General features: G+C 43.1%; 2 protein-coding genes across 2 annotated transcripts; one reads left to right on the plus strand and one right to left on the minus strand.

Moving 5' to 3' along the window:
* Window positions 1-8,849: 8,849 nt before the first annotated feature.
* Window positions 8,850-13,344, minus strand: LOC307143684 (C-type mannose receptor 2-like). The gene is made up of 5 exons (XM_079845426.1): window positions 13,286-13,344; window positions 13,068-13,106; window positions 12,604-12,975; window positions 9,847-10,191; window positions 8,850-9,682 (listed from the first exon to the last, which is right to left on the minus strand). Exons 2-5 carry the CDS (start codon window positions 13,102-13,104, stop codon window positions 9,318-9,320), a joined length of 1,119 nt encoding a protein of 372 aa, XP_079701552.1. The 5' UTR covers window positions 13,105-13,106; window positions 13,286-13,344; the 3' UTR covers window positions 8,850-9,317.
* Window positions 13,345-17,298: 3,954 nt separating this feature from the next.
* On the plus strand, window positions 17,299-19,446 carry LOC307120654 (GTPase IMAP family member 7-like). The gene is made up of 3 exons (XM_079807774.1): window positions 17,299-17,365; window positions 17,458-17,492; window positions 17,806-19,446. The coding sequence occupies exons 2-3, from the start codon at window positions 17,486-17,488 to the stop codon at window positions 18,852-18,854; spliced, it is 1,056 nt and encodes a 351-aa protein (XP_079663900.1). The 5' UTR covers window positions 17,299-17,365; window positions 17,458-17,485; the 3' UTR covers window positions 18,855-19,446.
* The last annotated feature ends 1,152 nt before the right edge of the window (window positions 19,447-20,598 follow it).

Genomic DNA, 20,598 nt, shown 5'->3' on the forward strand with positions numbered 1-20,598 from the left:
AAATATTAATTTACGTCTCTCACAGGGGATTATACACGTTTCTGCCTTGTTTGCTATTAATTAGGAGTTTGCATTATTTACTGTGGTAAAGTAGAAAACGCTGCTGTAGGAAAGATGCATTTTACTTCAAACTCTGTTTAACACAGTTTGTGCTTGTTATTAAACTTAAGGTGTGTCAAATTTATGTGTATAGCGCATTTCATACACGCCAGAGATTTTAAGTTTAGCTTTCTCTCGCAGAGCATAATCAAACAAAGCCTAAAGTTCTTGACCCTGCAGAAGATAATTTAGTTCTTCACACCTTTTACTACAACTATCAGTTCTGAAACATCAGGAGACAACATGAAGATATTAGAAAAATGATGCTCTCTTTCCTGCTCGTGTCCTACAGCCCTTTCAGCGCAAAGCGGCATATGAGCGCCTCTGTGGGGAAATATAAAACCAATATATGAACTAATATTTAACTTTATTATATAATTTATATTACCATTATTTGCAACAGACATACACAGTTGAACCCATGTGTGACGTCAGTGTGATGTAGGCTGTAAACTGGTATATATATTCACTTTATTAGCCTATATATTCACTATATTAGCCTATATATTCATTATATTCAAATTTGTTCGGTAAACCAGTGTTGAATAAAAAAAAAAGCAATGTTATATTTCGTTTTATTTTCCCAGCTGTATCGAACCATCAGTTGTGTGTAGCGTTACATTAGTGAAGACGGTGATACTGGTCACTGAGAGCCTTTAAAAACGATACTCGGTTACTTAACGTAACCTCGGTTCTCTCTAGAAGAGGGAACGAGTATTGCGTAAGTTCCTTACGGGAAAGTATTCTTTCTTCGAGATTTCTGAAAAACCCAAAATTATCCTTAATTTTGTAACATTGTCAACGCAGTGCGGCAGCCTGGCAGACCATAGCAGGCTATTCCAGCGTGCTATTGGCTGCTCTGCTGGCAACTGCAGCAGCCTATCGGTGAGCCCGCGTGACGTGGCGACCAATGAGGGCGCTTCGCGCCCACCTGGCTTCATTTGCCTACAGGTGGGGCGTGGCCACGTGTATATAAGCAGGGCTCACGGGCTGCATATTCGGTTTTCTTAGTTCTGAAGCGTAAAAGCCCGCGGGGCGCACGGCAATGAACGCAATACTCGTTCCCTCTTCTAGAGAGAACCGAGGTTACGTTAAGTAACCGAGTATCGTTCTCTTACGAGAGGTTCTCTCGTATTGCGTAAGTTCCTTACGCTACGGGAACATATTGTCAACGCCGTGCGCGCCTCGCATACAGCATATGTATCCCAGGGAACCGGGGACCATAACACTGCTCGGGCAGGGTGGCCGGTGAAGAAAAACGGGCCACCACATATCCAGACACTTCATTCGAACTGACGGGTGGTTTACGACGGGTGGTTACAACACCCTGTCTCATGAATGAGGGAACGGCACCTGCCGGTCTCCTTCAAATTCACCACACCTTGTCTCATGAATGAGGGAGCGGCAACGCCGGTCGCCTTCAAATTCACAATATCTTGTTATATGAGTGAGGTAACGGCACCGCCGGTCACCTTCAAACTCACAACAGCTCGTCTTGTAAATGAGGGAACGGCACCGCCGGTCTCCTTCAAATTCACATGAGCCTAGTACCGAACTTACTACCAGTATGTGAGCTATGTCTGCGCAGAATCACTGGGCAGAACCAACGGCCCTATTGAACTGATAACACTTTCGCCTGTAAGGCAGGAACTTCCAGATTGTAAAATCTCACGAACGTAGACGGGGAGGCCCAGCCTGCCGCCATACAGATATTGTGTATGGAAATCCCTCTGGCCCAAGCCCATGAAGAGGCCATGCCTCTGGTGGAGTGTGCTCTGACACCTAGTGGGCACTGCAGGTGTTTGGAAGCGTATGCAGTTGCAATCGCGTCCACTATCCACCTGGACAGGGTCTGTTTCGAGGAGGCGAGACCTTTAGTGCGCCCACCAAACGAAACAAATAGCTGCTCAGAACGCCTGAAGGCGGCGGAGCGTGTGACATAAACCCTCAATGCCCTGACTGGGCAGAGGAAATTGCCACCGTCCCCCTCATCGGATGCTGGCAGAGCCGAGAGGGAGATAATCTGCGCCCTGAAGGGAGTGCCGATCGCTTTGGGGACATAACCATGCCTCGGTCTGAGAATGACCTTAGAGTCATTAGGACCGAACTCCATACACGTCGGGCTCACTGAGAGCGCGTGTAGATCCCCCACGCGTTTCACTGAAGCCAGAGCTATCAGAAACGCGTTTTTTAGCGAAAGGAACCTTGGTTCCACAGTCTCGAGCGGTTCAAAGGGATGAGCCTTCAGGGCCTCTAGGACCAAGGCCAGATCCCATATAGGAACCGACTGGGGCCGCGGGGGATTCATCCGTCTGGCTCCTCTGAGGAAACGGACGATGAGCTCGTTCCTTCCTAGCGTGCTACCTAGCGTCGTCTGAGCGAACGCTGCTATAGCCGCCACATACACTTTGAGCGTGGAAGGGGACCTGCCCAATTCCAAAAGCTCTTGGAGGAAGGAGAGCACCCGCTGGACTCCACATTGCTGTGGGTCCAATCCCTTGGAAACACACCACTCAGTGAACACCGATCACTTAGAACTATATAACCGCCTCGTCGAGGGGGCTCTAGAGTGTGAAATCGTGTTCATAACCCCTTCGGGCAGGTCAACGGGTATCCGTTGGACACCCATACATGCAGAGACCATCGCTCTGGATGGGGATGCCAAACTGACCCTCCTGCTTGAGAGAGAAGGTCTGCTCTCAGCGGAACTGGCCAGGGGGGTGAGTGCGACAGCTTCACCAGCTCTGGGTACCAAATCTGGTTCTCCCAGCGCGGTGCTATAAGGAGCACCGGACGGCGCGTTTCCCTGATTTTCGCTATGACCTGAGGCAATAGGGAGATCGGCGGGAAAGCATACAGCGGGAGGCTGGGCCAAGTTTGGGACAGCGCATCCTCGCTTTTGGATAGAAACGTCGGGCAGCGGGCGTTCTCTTTTGTTGCAAAGAGGTCGAGCTCCGCTCTGCCGAACAGGCGCCATACCAGCTGGACTGTCTGGGGGTGCAGGGACCATTCTCCTGGGAGAATGAGGCCCCTGGACAGCTTGTCCGGACCCACATTGAGGTGGCCCGGCACGTGCGCAGCTCTCAACGAGCGCAGCGAGCTGTGTGCCCACACGAGCAGGCGTTCTGTCAGATTGCCCAGACCTCTGGACCTGACACCGCCCTGCCGGTTCACGTAGGACACCACTGTGGTGTTGTCCGACCGGACTAACACATGGTGTCCTCGTATAAGCGGAAGAAACTGCTTGAGCGCGTTCTCTACCGCTATCATCTCCAAACAGTTTATGTGTAGGAGTTTTTCCTCGCTCGACCAAAGGCCCGAGGCTGATCTGCCCTCGAAAACGGCGCCCCAGCCCGTGGTGGAGGCGTCCGTCGAGATGACCTTGCGGTGTGAGATGGCTCCCATCGTCACTCCCCTCTGGTACCAGTCGGCTACTAACCAGGGCTCTAGGGCTGACACGCAGCCCTGAGTCACTCTGATCCTGAAGCCACCGGACGCCCAGGCCCTGTGAGGCACTCGGGCGTTTAACCAGCATTGCAGCGGGCGCATGCGCATTAAGCCCAGCTGGAGCACAGCTGCAGCTGAGGCCATACGTCCCAGCATCCTCTGAAACAGCTTGAGAGGTGCGATTTTGCCCGGCCGAAAGTACGCAGCCATGCGCCGAACTTGGCGCGCGCGATGGGGTGACAGGCGGGCTGACATTGCCACAGTGTCCAGATTCAAACCCAGAAATGAGGTTGATTGCGTGGGCACTAATGAGCTCTTGGTCCAATTGACCGTGAGCCCTAGGCTGTCCAGATGGCTGAGCAGCATTGCCCTGTGGGCGAGGAGCTCGGCCTCCGACTGCGCCAGGATGAGCCAATCGTCCAGATAGTTCAATACTCGCATCCCTCGATTTCTCAGAGGAGCGAGGGCCGCGTCCATGCACTTCGTAAATGTACGGGGTGCTAGTGACAGGCCGAACGGAAGGACGGTGTATTGATAAGCCTGGCCGTTGAAGGCGAATCGTAAGAATGGCCTGTGACGCGGCGTTATCTTGATTTGAAAATATGCATCTTTCAAATCTAGGGAGATTAGCCAGTCTCTCGGGCGAATATCCGCGAGGATCTGCTTGGTCGTGAGCATCTTGAACGATCTTTTCATAAGAGCTTTGTTCAGACGCCTCAGATCCAGAATCGGTCTGAGCGACCCATCCCTTTTTGGCACGAGAAAATACCGGCTGTAAAAACCTGACTCGCTCATAGAGTGGGGAACCGGTTCTATAGCCCCTTTGCACAGCAGCGTGGCTATTTCTGCTCGAAGTAGATGTGCTACTTCCTCGCTCACTCTCGTCTCTGTACGCGCACAGAAGCGCGGAGGGCGGCGAGCAAACTGCAGAGTGTACCCGTGCTTCACTGTTTTCAGCACCCATTCTGATACACCTGGAATGGCTTCCCACGCTCTCGCGTGCACCACACGGGATAGAACGGCCTCCGGGCTCGAAACGCCGCGCTTCGCGGGTTTGACGGCCTGTATAGGAGGGGCGGGCGCAGTGCGCGCGCTCTCTGTGCTGTGGGCCAGCCGATCGCTCGCGATGGCTGGCCGCCCCACACACTGCATCTCTGCCGCTTCGAGCGGGGAGTGGCTTGTGTGCGGCCCTACACTCATCGCTCCGGCCACCCTGGGCGGAAAACAAATGGTGTGTGGCGCGGCGCGTGGCGCCTGAGGCATAATGTTCGCGAAAATGTGTGAGCGCGTTTGAGCGGGCACAACTCTTACGCGTGGAACATGACCGGTTAAGAGTGGCTGTGTGACAGCGCGTGTGGTGGTTGGTCGTGGACGCAAACAAGTGGACACGTGACCTAACTCTAGCACTCGAGCGGCCGGTGGCCGCTTTATGTGAGTGGGGGACACAGGGTTTATAGTGCTTGTGTGCAGGGGTGAACACAGAAAAGTGGGCACATTTACTGCATTTGAAACACATACGGCGCGAGCCGTGCGACCAGAAATAATGCAACTTTTGTGATTTCTCTGGTTCGCCGTAAAAACGGCGGTTATGGACAGGCGAGAAGGCATTTTTGCCGGCTCGTTGGCTGCGTGAAATCCATCTGCAGCAGCCACAGTGGTGGGGGCTGACAGGAAAAAGAGTTTTGACGGTGGTCTGGCCGCGGCGGGACTTAACCGTCGTTTCTCGCCTCTTGCTAGGAGGACTTTGGAGGCTCGGGCTTCAGCGTGATCCTAGGCCGGGGGCCCCGAGGTGGAGGCGGCTTACCACGGCTGGAAGAGCGCGATCTGGGGCGGCCGCTCGGTCTTCTCTGAGACGAAGGGGGCCGCGCTGGGCGCTGCGCAGAGCTCGTTGCTGGCTGGTCACGAGGACGGCGAGCAGCGGAGCTATTGCTAGCGCCGGGGCGTCGAGGCAGGAAAAGGTTCATGGCCTGCGTCGTTTTCTGCACTTCGGAGAAACGGTCGACGATCCCCTTGACCGCTGGTCCGAAAAGCCCAGACGGAGAGAGCGGGGCGTTTAGGAAGGCCGCGCGCTCTGTTTCTCGCATGTCCGCGAGCGTGAGCCAGAGGTGGCGCTCAGCTACCGTGAGGGAGGCCATAGAGCGTCCGAGGGCCTGTGCTGCGGTCTTGGTGGCGCGAAGGGAGAGATCCGTCGCGCTTCGCAAATCCGTGATTAACTCAGCGTCACAGCATTTCTCGTCCAGGTCGCGGAGGAGATTAGCTTGGAGGATTTGCAGCACGGCCATAGTGTGCAGAGCGGACGCAGCTTGACCGGAGGCAGCGAAAGCGCGGCCGATCAGCGATGACGTCACTCTGCAGGCCTTAGACGGGAGGGCAGCCTTTGAGCGCCAACCAGAAGGACCGCCTCTTCCACCGGAGGGATAGCGTTGTAGCCTTTCTCAGCCGCGCCGTCAACTTGTGAGAGCGTCGAAGAAGCCTGAGACGAGACCCTCGCGGAGAATGGCGCGTTCCAGGACTTTGCGAGCTCCTCGTGAAGCTCTGGCAGAAAGGGTGCAGTCCTGGAGGTGGGCGCACGGCGGCGACTGTTTAGGAAGCATCCGTCAAGTCGGTTCGGCGCTGCCACCTTGGGCGGGGCCCATTCGAGGCCTAGCTGCTCGACAGCCCGGGTGAGAAGGCGCAAAAGTTTGGCGTCCTCACCCGCTCGAGAGCGTCCGGAGCCCCGGACTGAAGAGGTCGCGGAAGACCAGTCCTCGCTGTCGGAAGCCATGATGGAGCAGCTGTCGGCGCGTTCCGCGGCCGCATCCGCCTCATCCCCGGAGGCGGCAACAGAAATGGCGGCCTGGGGTGGGGGCGGGGAAGGCGAGAGTGAAGCGGGCGGGAAGGGTTCCGGCGAGCTTCTCTCGGCGAACTCCGGAGTCCGCTGCGAGCGGCGCTTCTTTCTGCGCGGCGTGGCAGGGACTGGAGGGATATCATCTTCGAACAGGACGAGTCGAGCCCGCAGGGTCGACATCGTCAGTTCTTCGCACTCTTGGCATCCGCCAGCGAGGAGTGCGGCGGCGGCGTGATCACGGCCCAGGCAGAGAGCGCAGATCACATGGCGGTCCCCGGTGCTGAGCTGCGCGTGACACGAGCCGCAGGTGGAACGAGACATTTGTATCAACGCTCGGCTCTTTTTGTGAAAAGTGTGACGCAGCGGCGACAACACTTTGAGCGTAAAAGGATATGGGGCTGCCGGATAGCAGAGCAGGCACGGAAGGCTGAAGGTGGCGCGATGCTGCCGGCTTCCTCAGGCGCTGTCCTCTGCTTGCTTGTCTGCGCGTTCACGGCGGCGGGTTCCAGATCCAGCGATGCGAAGGGCTTCGCTGAAGAAAAGAAAATCGAATATGCAGCCCGTGAGCCCTGCTTATATTCACGTGGCCACGCCCCACCTGTAGGCAAATTAAGCCAGGTGGGCGCGAAGCGCCCTCATTGGTCGCCACGTCACGCGGGCTCACCGATAGGCTGCTGCAGTTGCCAGCAGAGCAGCCAATAGCACGCTGGAATAGCCTGCTATGGTCTGCCAGGCTGCCGCACTGCGTTGACAATGTTACAAAATTAAGGATAATTTGGGGTTTTTCAGAAATCTCGAAGAAAGAATACTTTCCCGAAAGGAACTTACGCAATACGAGAGAACCTCTCGTAAGAGAACCCTCCGTTTGCGTCTAAGAGAAAGAAACGTGTAAAATGGAGTTATTGCATCAAAAGGAAGGTTTGGGGCATTAAAAGTCTAGATGAAGAGAGATAAAAGATGTTTCCCTTTTTTAATTTTAGGATTTTGGTAAAGAGGCCTAAACTTTTTTTTTCTATTGTTTTCTTCTTCTGAGAGTCTATAGTGGGCTTGAGGGAGATCTGTCTGTCTGTGTGGTTCAGTATTAGGGGTTTAACAATACATCGACATCAATCAATACATCAGTCTAATGTCTAGCAATATGATGTATCAATGCAACACGTTAAATTGATTCCTGTATAGGCTATTTATATACGTAAGAGGCATGTTATGGCAAAAATTAATTCATTGACATCACTAATAAGAGACAAACCATAATCCAATTGTCTTTATAAAGATTTATTTTTCTTGCAAGAAAGAGCCACGGTCGGTGCAGCCATTCGAGGCTGCCTTGAGTGTGAACTGCTAAAGCAAAAGAAAGCACAAACTCTTATACCCGCCAATGTTTAAACAACCCCCTCAGTAATTTTCCATACATCTGTGAAAAACCACTGAAGGTTTTACCCTGAGTAAGAGGTGAGACACAATAAACAAATGGTCCCCTTTCTGTCTTTGAACTCATTTGAATTAAAAGCAAGAAACAAAATGGTCCTTCCTCTGTCGTAGAACTACTTTAAATGATCCGACACCTTTAGATATCCCACCACTGGGTTTCCACAGACACTGTCTGTTGAGATTAATTTTTTCCCCAACAAGGCACATTTGTTTTAACACTCTCAACTCTATGCATTATCGCCAATGTGTGCATTCTCGTTGAAATAGCCTTTCAGAGCTTGTGAAAGTTGTACACACACACACGCAAAATAATATTCAGTCATAATCCATATAAAAGTCCATATAAAAGCCATAAACTAAGCTTTTTATAAACTAATCTAAAGGGTTAATAGTGCCACCTGGTTATCAACTGTAAAAATTACTAATTTGATCTCTTCGCAACAGGGAAAACCATCAACAATCAAAAATGCGTGATTATATGGTGTCATGGTGTTGCAATCAAAAAAATGTGGTTATTATGGAAGTCAATGGGGCAAAAACAGCCATGGACAGAACATTTAAATCTGATGCTGCTCAAAAACTAATAATGCATCAAAGCCAATGTTGTTTCTAATCTTTGACATGTCCAAAACTGTGATAAAAGGTTAAAAAAAATAGTCATTTTGTGTGTGTCCCCCTGTGGATGTTTTCATCCACGAACATAAAGGAAGGGTAGTGAATTTGAACTATGCACAAGGGTTAAGTTCTTACACCCCTGTCGCCGATCCATCGGTCAGTGTGAACACAGCAGTGACTGAATGCTGGCCCAGATAGTCATGCAGTGTGAAAAGAGCAATGATCTACAGTCTGAACTCGGCATAAAGTTAACTAAAAAGTGTTCGTTAGAATCACTGTTTGAAATATAAGTTTCTCAAAAGACAACAATCATTTTGATTATAATCAGAAACCATGCAGACAAACAGAGGTGACAGAACTAATCAACAACCAAAGATTAACAAGAAACTCAGACATGAACAAAAAACAAAATCAAAACGTGACACAAATATACATTTTACATATTTAATACATTTCATTGACAGTTCATTGTGACTTCACTTCTGCCTTTAAGAATAAACCATATTTAATTATTCTGAGACATAATATACAATACACAAAATAATAATTATTATGAAGAGCTGTTCTCACAGAATCACATTCAAACAGTTATTACTACAGATAATATTAGTGAAAAACATAAAGACATAAACACACCAGATATGCAAAGAGATTCTTAAAACACACATATATTGTGTGAGTATTTTAGACGTCTAAAGAACAGTAATCATTGGTGTCAGAAAACTTTGATAAGATCACATTATATCATGATAATTAACATAGCAATAAACTTCAATAAGACTTTTAAAACACAATTAGTAGACTCAGTATGATAAATAAAATATAAGAAAGTAAATAAGAAACATAATGAGGAATGAAAACAGTGAATGTGGGTAAACACACAAACTTTCACATGTTTTCACTCATCATTTGTGCAGATGAAGTTGAGTTTGTGGCTTTCAGGAAGGCTGATCCAGCGCTGATCTCCTCCAGACTGAACTGCTCCTTTTCTCTTCTCGAGGCTGCAGTTTTCCGGTGTCGTTCCGTTCCCTGGAGCCCAGTTCTGATAGCACACGATCTCTCCGCTCAACCAGATCCACATGTTCATGATGCAGTAGTTGTGTAAACCCAACCACACCTCCGCAGTAGACGCCCCTTTAACCACATTCATCACACGACGCTGCATCTCGTCTGAATGAACCGAGACCAGATCCACATGATTCTGTCTGCAGTATCTCAGAGCTTCAGACCACGTCCGGTTCTCTTTGATCAGAATCAGTTTATCTGGACACAAAACAAACCACAAGCAAAAACTAGAGAGAGACTGATCAAAAACAACATGCAGAACAAACACTGTGGAGGAATCTGTCATGTCAGACATGTAGCCTGAACTTTAAGATATCTGGAGCTGATGATGGACTGTGTGTGTTTTGAGAGGATCTGCTCACCTTCATGACACACAAAAGGAAATTCACTGTTGCAAAAAATGTCATGCCATTGTCTCAGAGCGTCCGGATCAAGCACTGTACAGTTTTGAAAACCTCCAGCATTATTAGGTTCACCAGACCTCCAGTATCTGAATGAGGAGTTCCTCTGATCTGACCACTGCCATGAGTCTCTGAACAGGCCGATCCAGACATCATTAGATATGTGACTATCACTGATGAACTTCTGAATCTGTTGATTCTCATTCTGGTTCCTCACACTGACCAGATCAATGTGATTCTGTCTGCAGTAACTCTGAGCGTCTCTCCAGTTCATCCTCTGATTGACAAAGACGAGTCCTGTGCTCACTTTAAGAAAAACACATGGAAACAGATTCAGAGTCAGTTTGTTCATTATTCTTACACTGATTTATGGTTTAGATGTGAATTAGAGCAGCGGAGGAGCATCAGAAACACGTGTCATTCAGAGACTTAAATTAAATATTCTGAATATATTCATGATGATTTTGCTGATACAACATTAAGAAACATTTGTGAATTTTCATGATGATGTCATTTCATCTTTTTATTTCTCCATTATGTTTTGTTCCGTGTTTCTCTGTAATACTGGATTCAGACACAAATATCTGAAGGAGAAAAATATCAAACAGATGAAGATGTGTCACTGCTGTCCGGGTTCTGTCACTTCGGTCTAGTTTTCTCTTGGTATGTGACAGAGCTCTGACACTCCTGTATTGTTTGTCTTGTCTTGTGTGAGCGCGCAGCTTTGAGTATGCTCGAGCGGTGTGCTCTTCTGTCCTTGTGAGTTTTCTGTGTGGGGCGTGGTGTTTGGATCCCAGCACTTCGGTCTAGTTTGGTTTTGGTTTTGTGTTGGGATTCGGATATTCATGCTCCATGTGTTTGTCTTTTGTTGTGAGCACACAGAATGAGCATTTGCTCGTTCTTGTGCACTCTGTCTTGTCGTGTGAGTGTGCTCTCTTCTGTCCATGTGTTATGTTTTGTCTTGTGTAGCACGCAGCTGGTGTTTTTCACTGGATTTGTGCTTTCATGTTGTCATGTTTTGTGTGAACATGCAGCTTATGTGTTCTCATTAGCTGCATGTTCATGTCACGTTTGGTGTGAGCACATGTCTGTCGTGTGATTGTTTGTGTGTGCTGTCTATCGTCTAACCCCATCCACCTTGTTTATTCTGATTATTGGTTCATTTGATTATTGGCAGAGATGTATAGTAACGAAGTAGAACTACTTCACTACTGTACTTAAGTACTAAAAGGCAGTATGTGTACTTTACTAGAGTATTATTTTTTTCTCCTACTTCCACTTTTACTTCAGTACATATTTTCGATGAGTTTAATACTTTTACTCCGATATTTTTTTGTGTGCTGCATCGTTACTCGTTACAATTATAAAAATGTTACGAATCATTCCATTCAAAACCCACATTAGAGAGAGAGAGCGCGCGCGAGAGAGAGAGCGCGAGAGAGAGACAGAGCGCGCGAGAGAGAGAGCGCGCGCGAAAGAGCCCCGCGAACGCGCATTCACTGTCTTTAAAACAACACGAGCGTCTTGCGCTCAAATTGCTCTCTATTTGTTTACATAGTTAATGTGCACTGTGAAGTAACATACACAAACAATGAACAGCTGTATTTTTATTAACTAAGATTAACAAAGAATAATACATACAGTAACAAATGTATTGATCTAGTTCATGTTAGTTATTAGTCTAATACATTAACTAATGTAATGTTAACAAATCAAACCATATTGTAAAGTGTTACAAACAAATAATTTACTCAGAACACCTCTTGAAATGAGAATATAAGTGTGCTTACCCCATTTTTTAGTAAGAGTGGTTATAGTAAGATTTAATCTTAATGAACTACAGTATTTTCAGGTTATTTATATGACAATATGTAGAAAAATTACCTACCAACATTGTGATTGTCCTTTAGCTTAATCATTTGAAATAATAAAAACAATATGATGTTCAAACTTTTGACTACTTTCTTTAATAACTACATAACACAATACTTGTACTTTTACTTTCAGTACTTGAGTAGTACATTTTAAAACAAACTACTTGCAATACTTAAGTACAAAAAATGTTGAATACTTTAGTACTTCTACTTAAGTGTGGTGCTTAAAGAGCACTTCAACTTCTACTCAAGTCACTTTTTTGATAAGGAACTAGTACTTTTACTCAAGTATGTGTCTCTAGTACTTTATACATCTCTGATTATTGGTTCATTTGATTATTGGTTCATTTACCCCACCTGTCTTCCCTCGTTACCCTCTTTTGTTTGCTCCCTATTTATTCTCCTTGTAATACGGGTGAACACAATGAAATCACACTGACAAGATGAGAACTGAACTTTGTTCTCAGGACAAGAGTTTTGTTCATAAATATCAAGAAAGAGCAAGATGCTGTATGTCTATTATATGTAGAAATTGTATGCATTAATTTAATCAAAACAATTTATTTTGAATGTATAATTTACAATATAAATTTTGCTGGGAAAAAAAAATTATAGGCTCTCTAAATGCAAATTCCCAAAGTTATCAACAAAAAAAGATCATGAGTTTATTTTCTATAAAGAAGTTGAAAGTGAACAAATATCCACAGTCTCCCATATATTTATGACTACATTAATTGTAGTCATAAATATACATTCAAATCATGCATAAAATATGCATACATTTTGTATATGGTGCATCTTTTAATGAATGAATGTTATTGTCATTGTATGGAGCTGCACTTACTGTTGTTAGATGAACTGCAGATGAAAGTCAGTCTGTTACTACATCTCCCATCGTCCCATTGTCCATTTCTCATAAAAGCACACTCGTCTCTGCCATCAGGTTGTCCAGTAGCCCAGTTCAGATAGAGCGCAGGATCACCTGAAGACCACTGCCATTTAGCAACACCCGTCTTCTGCAGCCCAATCCAGACATACTTTACTCCATCAGTCACACTCTTCTTCAGCTCGTTCATGTCGTTCATGTTGTTCATGTTGTCAACGGTGGCCAGATCTGTGTAATTCTCTCTGCAGTATCTCTGAGCTTCAGTCCAGTTCTTCAACTCGCTTATAAAGTGATACTGACGCTGAACACATTCAGATACGGAGCAGAGAGCTGTGAAAGAGAGGGTTTGATTTAATGCTTTTCATAACAGGGTCAAACCTGATGAAACTATAAACCATAAATAAAACAACACACACACTCACCAATGAGAAGAAGAACGAAATATAGAGTTTGGTCCATTTCTGAGGAAGAAACACATTGAAAAACTCAGACATCAAACATTCACAGATTCATTTTGGAGTAAAATATGACAGATTCAGTTTCTGAACAGCAGCAAGAATGAAACACACAATCATTCAGACAATATTAACATCTCAAAGTCTAATTGTGTCTGAAGAATGAACATGTGAGTTGTTCTTACTTTAGAGGTCGTGTGTTTCTGTCCTGAGTCTGATGTTTCTGTCTGCAGCTTTAAACTACGTGATTATTATATCTGCTCTCATCCCTCATTCAGGGCATCATTTGTGTATTTCTCCATATCTTTCCCTCTATTTGCATCTTAATGTCTGTGTCAGTATCAGTCAATAAAAAAAAATATTTGCATATGAACTTCACAAATTATATTTTAACTTTAATAACTAAACAGCTTTTTTAAAGGTGCCAGCTTTAAAAAACGTTTTTACTTGTATTTTTTTAAATATGTTGGGTCCATATGTGTTTGTGTTATGTTGTGGATATGAACATGAACTGCTCCCTCCTCTGTCAGCTCTAGCCACTGAAGAGAAATAATCGGAGAAATCAGGCCAATTACAAAAGCTGGTCAGTCTGATGTGGTGTTGCCTGAGCTCATTACTATTCATGAGCTCGCCCAGTTGAGACCACGCCCACAGAATTCGTCTAGCTCAGTGACAGTTTTCGTATACAGCAATGATGGCGGAACGTCAACGGGGACTTATTTTCCGATAATTACAGGGGGGAAATACATTATTCTGCTTATTATACGGCTACTTGCCAAAATGAGAAAATAAACTTAACACGATGGATCTTTTTATTGGGAAAATTATTTCGCTATCGTTTCGTGGCTTCCGCTGGCAAAATTAATAGTTCGCCACACAGATAGAACTTGACAGTTTCAGGTCTTGCGTGGCAACTTCTTACTAGCTGACTTTCACTTTCAATGAAATTCCATTGCAATAAGCGAACAGACTTCTTGCGCAATGATATGAAAGATGTGAATTAAAAGCACGAAACCTGTGCCATTGACAGCGGTCATCATATACTTTGCAGCGGTAATTATATAGATTGAACAGACATCCGAACGTTGGGAAGGCCCATTCATGTGAATGGAAGTTTCTGCTAGCTGTTAGCCAATCAGAGCCAAGCTGCTTAGCCCGTTGAATATTAATAAACACTTGCGCAAATCGAGCCGAGTCTTCCTGCTGGCTTCCTATACCACACTAGAATGGCTTGAAACAAGCTAACCAATGCATGTTTTACTCAAAAAATGTTATAGAGTCCATGGTAGAACTTCAGACATTACCACAAAAGTAATGAAATAAGTGTGGACTGTATCCTATTACTGCATTATATCTTGTGTTACATCTCTGTTACATTTAATGAATGTTTGTGTTTCTCTGTGTTGGGTCACTTTTTATCTGGTTCTGTGTGACCCAAACAACCCACTAATGATCTGATGATGAGGGTTGAGTTCATTAGTGAAGACGGTGAGACTGGTCACTGAGAGCCTTTAAAAAACCTCCTTGGCTGGAATGTGGACATTAAAACATTGTTATTTATTTATTTTTTTTGGTCTTCTTATTGTAAAATTTGTATTGTTTCATTTCATACTCCTGCTTTTATAAAGCATGAACACATTTGCATGTAAATACATCCTCATCACTCATTTGTTTATGTCATGCCACATTTAGACGTTCAGAGTGGACAATATTTACATCTCTGACGTGAAACAGGAGAAACAGTGAGTGTTATTGTTCTAGTCATATTTAATTTCGTCGTATTCATTGTTTAATATCAACAACAGGAATGTTACACCATAACTGTGTCCCAATTCTGAGCTGCATCCTTCGAAGTCCACGAAGGTCAAAGTGAATGTCATTAAAGGAGACGCTGAAGCTCATGGAGGATTTCCTGTTTACATCATCGGCTGTTCCCGCCCACCACACCTGTCGCCTAGCAACCGTGTGCCAGCAGCCCTTGGGAAACAGAAGAGACATTTCTGACAGACTTTTAAATATAAAGATGGAGGATATTTTTATGAATGTTTAGAGATGCTTCGCCGCCAGCACCGTCGAGTGATGAATGCCTCTCTCCCAACATCTCATCCATGAGGACGAACCACGGCCCAGTGGCAGCAGAGGAAATAATTCATGCCAGATATTATATACACAACCTTTCAGAAAAGATGGCTTTATTAATTTGCATAATTTATTTATTGTCCTATGGAGTCAGAATAGACTCATTAATAATTCACGCAAAAAACACGATGCACACATGCATAGCTGATTTAACATGCATGAAACCAAATTCACGTGCACAAAAATCAATTCACGTGCGCAAAATAAAATGATATATTCATAAAATACATTTCACAAATGCAAAACACAATTCGTAGATTTACAACTGTGCACAAAAACTTTTGAATGTTTAAAATGTACACGTTCATCCTGTAATGCGAATGTGCAAATCGTCATTCACGTGTGTGAATTGCCTTGGATGTGTGTGTGTGTTTTTGAGACTTTCCTGGCAGCGCAATCCTCCCTACACAGAGGAGTCGTACTCTTTAGCCAATCAGTGTTTGTGTGTGTGTGTGTGTGTGTGTGTGTGAGAGCATGTGTGTGTGTCTGTGTGAGTGTGCTTGAGTGCATGTGTGTGTCTGTGTGTGTGTGTGTGTGTGTGTGTCTGTGTGTGTGTGTGTGTGTGTGTGTGTGTGTGTGTGTGTGTGTGTGTGTGTGTGTGTGTGTGTGTGTGTGTGTGTGTGTGTGTGTGTGTGTGTGTGTGTGTGTGTGTGTGTGTGTGTGTGAGTGTGAGTGCGTATGTGTGAACTGGTAATCATCACGTTATGGGGACAAAATGTCCCCACAAAGATAGCAATATCCGAAATCCTCATCCTTGTGGGGACATTTTTAGGTCCCCATGAGGAAAACATCTTATAAATCAGACTAAGTGATGTTTTTTGAAAATGTAAAATTGCAGAATGTCTCCTGTGAGGGTTAGGTTTAGGGGCAGGGGCAGTGTAGGGGGATAGAATATACGGTATGTACGGTATAAAAACCATTACGCCTATGGAAAGTCCCCATAAAAGATGAAAACCAAACATGTGTGAGTGCGTGTGTGTGAGTGTGTGAGTGCATGTGAGTGGGTGTGCACAGTTGTAAATCTACGAATTGTGTTTTGCATTTGTGAAATGTATTTTATGAATATATAATTTTATTTTGCGCACGTGAATTGTTTTTTGTGCACGTGAATTTGGTTTCATGCATGTGAAATCAGCTGCATCGTGTTTTTTGCGTGAATTATTAATGAGTCTATTCTGACTCCATATGTTTTGGGTTTCTTTTGTTGTTTGCCATTTAATTCCCAATATCTGAACATTTCATCCTCTGAACTTTTAATTCCAATATACTCTTTCTTGAGTTTGGACAAGGTAGGCTCAACTTTTTCACTCCATAAAGCAAACAATACGTCACTAGAAAATTTCCCTTCCATCCCGAGGAGATTATATGAATATTCACCATATTGTACAGTAATGGGACAATGGAAGCTATTTAAAACCTTCTAAGTTCTGTTTCATGCAATTCCTTCAACCATTAAACAATGAAAACAGCCTTACCCATTCCTTGGTCAGAAGGTCAGCTTTAGTCCATTCACAAGATCAACTGTGAAAAATGTCCTCATTCTTACACAGATCAAAGTAAATTTCAGAAAATTCACTGCAAGGGATCCCGGGTTTCGGCACCATCTGTAAGATTAGACTCCAAAAACAGTGTAAAATCTTCAGTTATGTAATATTGGGGTTCAGTAAAGGAGATACATCATAAAATACATTCTCTGTTTATTTTGTGTTTGTTTTCACACTATTATGAACACATTTCCATTAGATGTCACTTGTTAAGTATTTTTTATTGTGTTGATATTCTTACTTTTAACTTAAAATAGGGCTTTTGTGTTTGGGACATGTTTTGTCCCTTATCTCAAGAATCAGTGATCAATATATATATATATATATATACAGATAATCTATGTTTCTGTGTGTTTATGATGATTTTACACAAAGAAAGTGTGTGTAAAATCAACAGGAAAGTAAGTTCACCTCTCTCAACTTGCATCAGTGCCTGGGTATAGCAATTGTCACCCAAAAGCTCTGAAACTGAAAGAGAGCAAAGAGAGGAAGTCTGGAATTTACATGACAGGAGTGGTTCTCAAAAAATGTTGATGTGCCCAGACCCAAATACCACTTCTGCATAAACTCTTCATTGTTCTGGTAAGTAAATGTTTTGTTTAGTCAACTAAATTAAGATGGCATAAAAATAAGGACAGTTTAATAACTGTGACACAATGTTTTGTGTATTACAGAGCGCAGCACTACAGACGGACAATAACAATGGGAGGTAAGAAATGATGGCATAAAATAACTGTTGAATCAATACTTAGAATTGTGATGTTGATGTCAATGAAAGCTACGAGAGATGGCTGTATTTTGCACTGTAAGTTGCAATCAGTGAAATGTGTTGAAAAAGTAAAACCTATAAAATCCTTTCTGTTTGAAACAAGTGCTTCTTGCAGTGCTTCATAAACTATTACAATGCATTGAAGGCATAAGATTACATTTTTCAAACTATAAAATAGATTTTTATTTTTTTATTTTTTTTTATTTACAAAGCTCTTAATAAAAACTCCTTCATTTGTGTCTTCTTGAAATAGCTAATGAATGTAAACTTGAGAGAAGGATTGTCCTTTTCGGGAAGACTGGAGATGGTAAAAGCAGCGCTGGGAATACAATCCTTAGACAGCAATTATTTGAAAGTAAAGCTTCCCCTACATCTGTGACTGGAGATTGTTCAAGTGCAAAAGGGATTGTCAATGGAAGAAAGATCACCGTTATTGACACACCTGGAATCTTTGACACAGTTGTTGATGAGGAGGCCGTCAAATCTGAAATCATTAAATCACTCACTGAAATGGTTCCATTCCCGGACATGTTTATAATGATTCTAAAGGTTGGAAGGTACACGGGACAAGAAATGGAGATAATAGATACTATAAAGTCATGTATTAAACAGTGTGGAGAGGATATCCGCAAACATATATCAATTTTATTCACTCACGGTGAACAATTAGAGGGTCAAACTATTGAGGAGTTTGTGAAGAAGAGTCCAAAACTGCAGGAGCTTGTAGATGAATGTGAAGGCCTCTGTCATGTGATTGACAATAAACACTGGAACATCCGTTGGTGGGGATACAAGAGCAACAAAGTTCAGGTGAAAAAACTGCTGGAGACCATCGACAAGATGGAGAAAAAGAATGGCCACTACACCAATGAGCTGCTTCAGATAGTTGAAGAAGAAATTCAAAAGGAGACTGAGAACATGGATGAGCAGAATCTGTCTCCAGAAGAGAAACGAGAGAGAGCAAAGAAAGTTGTTCATAAAAAGATTCTCAATAAGCTCGCAGGAGTGGCGATAGGGACAGTGATTGGTGCTTTTCTGGGCATCGGTACCGCTGTGGCATGTGTTGTGACTTTACTGAAGAAAGAAAATATTACAATAGTGGTAAAAGACGCAGATGCTGGTTCATGTGTCGCTGCGGGTGTTGTATTGGGAACTGCAGCTATCACAGGAGGTGTTGTAGGAGGAGTCACTGGATGGGATGAAGCAGAAAAAGCTGATTCAGTCTGTGACACAATAATAAACACAGCAAAAGAAAGCTATGAGTTTGCAAAAACAGTTGTTAAAATAGCAGAAGACCTGTAGTGTTTTGAAAAGGAATATATGATGGTTTTAAATGAAAGTCTAAAAAATATATATATTTCATGTTCTTAAAAAAAAAACTTGCAGAAGCATAATAAATGTTCTACCAAAGTGCAATTAGCTGAGAATATTCACAGGGGCAAAACCTCAATATACAAATAATACATATAAACAAGTAATGTTAATTAGATGATTTATGTAAACAATCACCCTTTTAAGTATCTGTCATGTAACATCACACTCTACAGTATAGCATATATAATCTCTTTCAATGAGGGAAGTGAACATCAAGGCAAGACTGAACAAATAATGAAGTGAAACCAAATCTATAAGGCTGTAGAGTGCTAATCAATGGGAGACCTTCACAATCAGTTAGCCTGTTTTTTTTTTTTTTTTTGTTAAGTGTATCTGTTCTGTGTTTTTTAAATGATTTATTCATAAATTTTTGTTTTTCAATTTATTTGTCACTTTTTCAGAAAATATGCTCTTTTAAGTGTCAACTGTTACAATTAACATGTGTCAAATGTATTACATTGTACTAAACAAAAAACAACTAATACACACAAAATGCCATTAAAAAGCTTTAGAAATCCTTATTTTGTCTGTTCTGTTTTCATTTTGAAACTCATTCTGCTCTCATTTCACCCTCTAGTGGACATTAAGCCATACTACAAATACAGGGAACATAAGTTGAAGCAGTGAAGACATCTTTCAAGAGAAAGATTGTGTTTTAATTTATTCTTCAAAAGGTGTTTTCCCATTTAAACAATTGTCCTCTAATTGACCTCAATACTCTTAACAGAAAATAAACCATAAAATAGGGATACGAGAATTACATTTTCTGAATCTTTTAATAAGCTGGAATAAATGTGGACTTTTGGTGGAGGAAGGCTTGTCAGGATATAAAGTCAGAGTTGAGAGATATAAAGTCAGAGTTGAGAGATATAAAGTCAAAATTGTGAGATATAAAGTCAGAGTTGAGAGATATAAAGTCAGAGTTGAGAGATATAAAGTCAGAGTTGAGAGATATAAAGTCAGAGTTGAGAGATTTAAAGTCAGAATTGAGAGATATAAAGTCTGAATTGTGAGATATAAAGTCAGAGATGAGAGATATAAAGTCAGAATTGAGATATAAAGTCAGAATTGAGAGATATAAAGTCAGAATTGTGAGATAAAAAGTCAGAGATGAGAGATATAAAGTCAGAATTGAGAGATTTAAAGTCAGAATTGAGAGATATAAAGTCAGAATTGTGAGATAAAAAGTCAGAGATGAGAGATATAAAGTCAGAATTGTGAGATATAAAGTCAGAGTTGAGAGATATAAAGTCAGAGTTGAGAGATATAAAGTCAGAGTTGAGAGATTTAAAGTCAGAATTGAGAGATATAAAGTCTGAATTGTGAGATATAAAGTCAGAGATGAGAGATATAAAGTCAGAATTGAGATATAAAGTCAGAATTGAGAGATATAAAGTCAGAATTGTGAGATAAAAAGTCAGAGATGAGAGATATAAAGTCAGAATTGAGAGATTTAAAGTCAGAATTGAGAGATATAAAGTTTGAATTGTGAGATATAAAGTCAGAGTTGAGAGATTTAAAGTCAGAATTGAGAGATATAAAGTTTGAATTGTGAGATATAAAGTCAGAGTTGAGAGATTTAAAGTCAGAATTAAGAGATGTAAAGTTTGAATTGTGAGATATAAAGTCAGAGTTGAGAGATTTAAAGTCAGAATTGAGAGATATAAAGTCT

This window comes from Gobio gobio, assembly GCF_949357685.1.
Source record: "Gobio gobio genome assembly, chromosome: 2".
Classification (NCBI taxonomy): domain Eukaryota; kingdom Metazoa; phylum Chordata; class Actinopteri; order Cypriniformes; family Gobionidae; genus Gobio; species Gobio gobio.